This window comes from Triticum aestivum, chromosome 1D (assembly GCF_018294505.1).
Source record: "Triticum aestivum cultivar Chinese Spring chromosome 1D, IWGSC CS RefSeq v2.1, whole genome shotgun sequence".
NCBI classification, from domain to species: Eukaryota; Viridiplantae; Streptophyta; class Magnoliopsida; order Poales; family Poaceae; genus Triticum; species Triticum aestivum.
Window position 1 is genome coordinate 416,928,167 of NC_057796.1, and position 7,558 is coordinate 416,935,724.

General features: G+C 51.8%; 1 protein-coding gene across 3 annotated transcripts; it reads left to right on the top strand.

The window, feature by feature from the left end:
- The first annotated feature begins 429 nt into the window (after positions 1 to 429).
- Positions 430 to 7,333, top strand: LOC123182519 (receptor-like serine/threonine-protein kinase SD1-8). Of its 3 annotated transcripts, none has more exons than XM_044595119.1 (8): positions 430 to 1,817; positions 4,844 to 4,981; positions 5,122 to 5,297; positions 5,462 to 5,672; positions 5,753 to 5,990; positions 6,085 to 6,235; positions 6,346 to 6,671; positions 6,770 to 7,333. In XM_044595119.1, the coding sequence occupies exons 1-8, from the start codon at positions 518 to 520 to the stop codon at positions 6,792 to 6,794; spliced, it is 2,565 nt and encodes an 854-aa protein (XP_044451054.1). In that variant the 5' UTR covers positions 430 to 517; the 3' UTR covers positions 6,795 to 7,333. The 3 variants fall into 3 exon arrangements, with proteins under 3 accessions (XP_044451054.1, XP_044451053.1, XP_044451055.1); XM_044595118.1 differs by having other exon boundaries at positions 432 to 1,817; positions 5,119 to 5,297; XM_044595120.1 differs by having other exon boundaries at positions 432 to 1,817; positions 5,119 to 5,297; positions 6,346 to 7,333.
- Positions 7,334 to 7,558: the final 225 nt, after the last annotated feature.

Here is a 7,558-nt window from a genome sequence, read left to right on the forward strand (position 1 = left end):
GCAACGACGTTCGGCATGACCTGTAAACGAGGCAACGGGGGAAGGCGTGCTTATTACAGGGGATGCGTCAGGGTGCCTCCTAGGCGGTGAAGAGCGGCGGCGGCGGTGCCACAAGGCCCACAACTAGCGATGAGACCTACTGCAAGGGGTAGGGTCATTGTGCAGGGGCGGCGACTCGATGCGGGGTGTACGTGGCTATTTACGGGAGGAAGACAATGGTAGAAAGAAGATGGCCCGGGGGATCTAATGGTATGGCCAATGAGACATAGATCAGATGGTTGGGGAGGCGGCCGGTCGAAATTTTGGCCGACCGGCCGGCGCCGAGTCCGCTGGCCTTAAAATAACTTAGCAAATTCGACGACACTTTTTTTTAAGAATCGAAGAAGCACTTGCCGAACTTTAACGCCGGCTTTGCTGAAAACTCCGTATAACAAACCAGAAAGATGCTCCCGTCATCCTTGCGGAGCTTAATAGCTACTCCCAGTAGTTGTACAAGCGGCCACCCCTTGCCGCGGCGATGGCAAGCCACCAGCTACTCCTCTTCCAGCTGCTGCTGCTGCTCTCGTCGGCTTCCCACGCCCGGGACACCATCTCGCCGGGCCAGCCGCTCAGGGGCAACGACACGCTGGTCTCGCCCGGCGCCGGCAGCTACGTGCTGGGCTTCTTCACGCCGCCGGGCTCCAACAACACCTACGTCGGCCTGTGGTACGCCAAGGTCCCCGTCCGCACCGTCGTCTGGGTCGCCAACCGCGCCGACCCCGTCCCGGGCCCCGTGGAGCGCAACGCCCGCGCGACCCTGTCCGTCTCGGCCGACTGCACGCTCTCCGTCGCCGACGCCAACTCCACCGTCGTCTGGTCGGCGCCCCCGGCGCCGGGCGCGGGCGCCGGGAGGTGCACGGCGCGATTGCTCGACAGCGGGAACCTCGTCGTCTCCGACGCGAGCGGGCATGTGGCGTGGCAGGGGTTCGACCACCCCACCGACACTCTGATTCCGGGGATGAGGGTGGGGATGGACTTCGGCACCGGCGCGAACATGACGCTGACGGCGTGGACGAGCCCCTCCGACCCGTCCCCGGGGCCGGTGGTCGCGGTGATGGACACCACCGGCGACCCGGAGGTGTTCATCTGGAACGGGGCGGAGAAGGTGTGGCGGTCCGGGCCCTGGGACGGGCTCCAGTTCACCGGCGTCCCGGACACGGCCACCTACATGGGCTTCAACTTCAGCTTCGTCAACAGCGCCAAGGAGGTGAGCTACAGCTTCCAGGTGGCCAACTCGAGCATCGTCTCCCGCCTCACGCTCAACAGCACGGGCGCCGCCGGCGGGCTGCTGCAGCGGTGGACGTGGGTGTGGGCGGCCGGCGCGTGGAACATGTACTGGTACGCGCCCAAGGACCAGTGCGACGCCGTGAACCAGTGCGGGCCCAACGGGGTGTGCGACCCCAACAGCCTGCCGGTGTGCGAGTGCCTCCGCGGGTTCGCGCCGCGGTCGCCGGAGGCGTGGGCGCTGCGGGACAACCGGGGCGGGTGCGCGCGCGCCACGCCGCTCGACTGCGGCAACGGCACCGACGGGTTCGCGCTGATGGCGCATGCCAAGGTGCCGGACACGACGGCCGCCGTGGTGGACTACCGCGCCGGGCTCGCCGAGTGCGCGCAGCGGTGCCAGCGGAACTGCTCCTGCACGGCGTACGCCAACGCCAACCTGAGCGGCGCGCCGGGCCACCGCGGGTGCGTGATGTGGGGCGGCGCGCTGGAGGACCTCCGCGTGTTCCCCAACTTCGGCCAGGACCTCTACGTGCGCCTCGCCGCCGCCGACCTCGGTACGTGCCGGCCTACGTGTCTCCGTTCCGTTTGCACTCAATTTTTCTAATTTTCTACTGTTATAAATTCGAATGGAATGTGGCATGTGATTACTCATGATGGTTCTTGGTTGGTGAAAATATGTTCCGTCCTATCCTTTGGTCTAACTTAGAAGATTTAGAGCCAGCTCTGGGTTGGCATCTGAACCTTTTTGTTTTGGGTTAATTATTAATTTAGGCATTTAGCTTTTGGCATGTGCAGAGTGCCGGCTTTAGTTTGTCCCGATCAAGCACCAGCTAGTGGGAAAAATGTCAGAACTAGATCTTGCACGGTTGTTTAGTCAGTGAGGGGCCTTGCTCCAGTGTTGTGTTTCGAGTGAAAGCCACTTTTTAGGAAAACGAATTATTTTGCTTTGGGCACAGTCAAACTTATTCTCGAGCATAGTCATACCATAATGCGGTCCAACTGTCCTCTTATTATTAAGTTTGACTGAGTACTACTCGGTTAGATGAGAGGTTGTGATCATCAAATCCTGAAAAATCCGCAAACAAAGCAACCATTAGTATGTTGAGGCATTGAGGGCATGGGCTAATGTAAACCTTGCTCTGCTCGAGGAAACGTAAGCTTGAAGACGTCCATACAGATGAGAAAGTGCGGTTAATTTGCTGTCACTTGTACACCTTTATTTAGGGGAGGAAAGTTGATGCTATTTTGAAATGGGGGGAAAGTTGATGCGTGTGTTTTTTTGAAATTGGAGGAAAGTTGATGGTGATATGCCCTAGAACTTTTTATTGGCTCTTGCCAATGTATCTTCCTTTGATTGGGTTTATTATCGGCCCCGGCAAGGCGGCAGGAAGCGTGCACCTGAGCTGGACCGCGATAATGGGCATTTGTTCTGCGCGATCAGCAAGAGGGCACTTTACTTTACAGATAAGAGCGCAAGCTGACAGCAGCAAACTGGTAAGTAATCACCACTTATTAGAAAAACGAAGGATCGGACGCCAGAAAAATGATTCTGGAATAGAAAGGGCTCCTCTGATGATGATGCCCACCCTGACGGATACCCCATGTCGACGATCCCGTACGTGGATCTTCATTCAGAAGCGACAAAGGAGGTACATCTGTACTGTATGAGCTAGGCGGCTCCCGTTTTGCAAGGGGTACAGTTCATGAGAAGAGAATCTCCATCGTCCATCCTATACATGGGGACAAATTTTAAGCTCGGCCACCTGAATGCGATTAGGCCCGAAACGCGTACAAAGTACGGTAGTATCCTGGTGATGTGGCTTTCGGATCATCTCCCTGATGCAGACCTGACGGCCGGCTCCAACGGAAGTATGGCGAGCCAAACACGGTTTGCCGATGCAGCAGCAGCTTGATGAGTCCACCCCAAGCAAGCAACTGGAGACCGCCAGCGCAATCATGCATGCACTCCTACACCACACCACACCACACCACACAGTGGACACCTGAAAATGGCCACATGGGAAACCAGTGAAATTGACCTGACAGATTAGCAGCAGCTCAGCACGTCGTCTTCACCTTTTCAGAGTCGGCCCTGCTTCTGGTGGAGGCAGGCAGGGTCGCAGTCCCAATCTGATCTCCCGGCGCTCCTCCCAATCAGCAACGGACACGTACGGCGATCCGTTTCCTTGTGCAAGAAGCGATTTCGTGTTGCAACGGTCCAGGTCACCGGTAAAGCGGAGGAGCATCCAGGCCAAATTTAGAGTGAGGCTAGCTTATTAGGTGTCTCCGTTGCGCCGAGTATATATTTGGTGATGCTGCCTGTCTAGTCCAGATGCCGTGAGGAATCGCAGGACGTCGCGACGGATGATGATGCCCGACCACTGTCCCAATCCACACGTTTTTTCTTAATATGGTAGGTGTGGGGCGTGCGTTTTCCACGTGTGGTTGACGCGCGTGAGCCATTAGCTAGAGAGTACTACCGAAAGTAAGGGAGAAACGAGGCCATGGCACTCTGTCTGTCTGTCTGTCTGTCTGTCTGTCTGTCTGACATTAGATTCAGTTGCCAAGGAACCAAACAGTTGGCAAGATTAAGTATACACTGCATATTTAGTTATTTACACCAACAGATGAACAAAAAAAACCCTAGCAATTTACTGTCATTCTTTAGTGGATCATAAGGGCCTACACCAGCAAGGGTGCTGTCACTGTTTTCTAACAGCAGTATCATATGCTGTTAGGTACATAATGATCAAGACACCCAAGCAAGAATTAACAACATACCCGGACTAATGATCGTTGCCACCACCAGAAAGCTTCGAGGCTTGCAAGCTGCGACTGAACTATCCTCTCCGTTAAGTATGCATGTACGTGTGCCACATCCTCGTTCAAATATTTCTGTTGGACAAGGAGGACAAATGTTGGACGTGGCACACCTACGTGCATACTTAAAGGAGCAGCCTTCACTTTGCACATGCAACACTGCTAGCCATGGAGCCCCTTGCTTTTATGTTGTGCTCACAATTCCACCGAACAGGACCCCGGACCTGAGAGGCTTAAAAACCTGGTAGGGCATGGCCACCTACCAGCAATTGACCCATGGGATCCAGTGATCTGCAAGCAAGGGCTACATCAAGCATTCGGAATGTTTTTAATGAACCAGTGAGCCTTATCTGCAAAATACTCCCTCTGTAAAGAAATATTCTGTAAAAGTTAACAGAGGGAGTACTAAACGACTTGTGTATTAGATAGTACAGTACAGAAGATCACACAAGTAGGAAAAAAAATTCAGAAAAGTGAACCAATGGCAGAGTTCACTAGATGCATTCAACCTATGTCTGTGTGTCGATATTCACATGTGAGTATTTCAACACAAGGTCGCAATTATGTTCTGTTCACAATGTTCTCAGCAGATCTCCAAATGCTTGCATTCGTCAGCCATGTTCATCATCATACTAACATATGAGTGCTTGCTTACTGCTGTATTGTATACATTAACATCTAAGCTTTACGGAGACACAAATGTTGTAGATAAGTTACAGCCATGTCCATCATCAAACTAAATCGTGATTTTCTTGCACAGATGCTGCACCTAGCAAGTCCGAGAAGAAGGCGCACGTTATAATTGCAGTCGCTGTGAGCATCTGTGCACTGGCAGCTATTATAGCACTTGTAGGGTTCTTCTGGTGGAGAAGAAAGAGGACAAGAGCAAGACAATCAGGTAATTCCAAATGATCTATGTGGTTCTAACTTTCAAATAAGAAGAGCATTACCTCTCTTTAGTTGAAACATAAATAACTTCTGGAATAAAAACTGACCTCTTATTTGCTGATGTAATTTCTACGTATGATGTTTCAGTAGGAGCACCAAGTAAATGGAGTGGTGTTTTGCACAGCAGAACACTAACGAGTGAAGGAACCAGTCATGGGGCTGATCTGGATCTGCCAATATATGATCTGGAGACAATAGCAGAAGCCACACAAGGCTTCTCAGCTGACAACAAGCTCGGTGAGGGTGGTTATGGGCCAGTATACAAGGTACTGAAGTTTCAGAAACAATTTATTAGTAGTTTCGAAGCATCGGGAAATCGGCACTTTAGGTCTTGCAAAGAAGTATAACAATAAGATGACATTCTAGTTTTCCATGGTAGTATAGAACATTCCCACGCGTCGGATTGAAAATACTTTGTTCGAAACTACAGGGTACGCTTGAGGATGGACAAGAAATAGCCGTTAAGACACTTTCGCAGGCATCGACACAGGGTCCCGATGAGTTCAAGAATGAGGTTATGTTGATAGCAAAACTCCAGCATCGGAATCTTGTTCGACTGATCGGCTGCTGCATTTGTGGACAAGAGAAGATACTCATATATGAATACATGGCAAACAAGAGCCTGGACTTCTTCCTATTCGGTACACACTTGACCTCTGTAAGCATCAAAGTTCCATGTCCTCCAAAGAACAGATACTGATTTACCTGTTTTTGTCATCAGACAAATCCAAGAGCATGCTTCTCGACTGGCAAACTCGGTACCGCATAATCGAGGGGATCGCCCGAGGTTTACTGTATCTTCACCAGGACTCAAGATACAGGATCGTCCACAGAGACCTCAAGACAAGCAACATCCTCCTGGATAAGGACATGACCCCTAAAATTTCAGACTTCGGCATGGCGAGGATATTCGGCGGCGACGACTCGGAGATCAATACGCTTCGAGTGGTCGGCACATAGTAAGTTTCGACCAGCAATTCAATCACCTTGTCATATCGACAATGTTAACCTCCTAATGTGGATGATCCTTACATGGTCGGTTCCCTGCTGCAGTGGGTACATGGCTCCCGAGTACGCGATGGACGGAGTGTTCTCGGTGAAATCAGACGTGTTCAGCTTCGGCGTCATCGTGCTCGAGATCATCACCGGCATCAGGAACAGGGGCGTCTACAGCTACTCCAGCCACCTAAACCTTCTAGCACATGTAAGCCTGAATGAACATGTCTGAACATGTAGCTTTGTCAATGTCTCACCACCATCTCTGAATCTCTGAATTTTAGAAAAATCACTGAATCTCTGAATTTTTGTTACCAGGCGTGGAGCTTGCTGAGCGAGGGGAAGAGCCTGGAGCTGGTGGACGAGACCCTGAAGGGGACGTTCGAGTCGGAGGAGGTGGTCAAGTGCCTCAAGGTGGGGCTGCTGTGCGTGCAGGAGAACCCGGACGACCGGCCGCTCATGTCGCAGGCGCTCACGATGCTGGCCGCCGCCGACGCCGCGTCGCTGGCGACCCCCAAGCAGCCCGGCTTCGCGGCGAGGCGGGCCGCGGCGACGGCGACGGCCACGGCGACGGAGGACACGTCGTCGAGCAGGGCCGACTGCAGCTTCGTGGACAGCATGACCATCACCATGATCGAGGGCCGGTAGAGATGTCATTGTTTTGGTGATTTGCGTACGTAGCTTAGCACTGAATTTTGTTGTTCAGTGAAAGTTAAAGATGTGTATTTGTGCAATTGTACAGCGAAAAGAAATCAATGGATGGGTGATGAGGGTTGAAGTTGTTCGTCACCTTGCAGACGGCGCCGTCGCCGCCGGCCATGGGAGGGTCGCAGTAAACACGGCGGCGACCGCGGGTTCCGAAACCGGCGCTGGCGGGAGGAATATGCCGCACGATGGCGCGCCACCTTTTTCTTTTGCGACGGAAATTCTCGCTTTACTTTGGGCCAGAGCACGGAAGGCCGTGGCGCGGCCCGGGCCTTCGGGAACATGTATGCTCCGCGGGTCCCATGAGATGCTCCTTTTTTTTTGTACTAAGGGCATAACATAAAAAGATGTGATGATTCTAAAAAAAGGATGTGATAGGTGCTTTCCTTCCAATGTTGGTATTCTAAATTCTAGGTACTTTTCTTCTACTCGTGTTGATAATTACTTTTTGTTGGCTTATTGAATTGATGTGGACTGACCGGTGAAGAGCATCATGTCACTATATGATCATACCGGACAGACATCGATTTGATAATGGGAAAGGTTTGTATACGGCGGACCGGCCGAGCGTTCAGCTGGTCGCGTGCCGCGCGTCGGATCACCTGATAGCGCGTGTCTCTTTAAGAGACACATATAACTTTACTCATACTCATAACAATCACAAGTACATTAATTTGGACTTAAGATTAAAGAAAATAGAAAGTAACTCCTATGATTAACAATTACAATGAAATCTCTTTAAAACACCTTCTTTTATCTTTTGAATTAGTTTGAATTACTTACCACAGTATCAATCTCTGCTCGAAGAAATACTCCAAAAACTTCG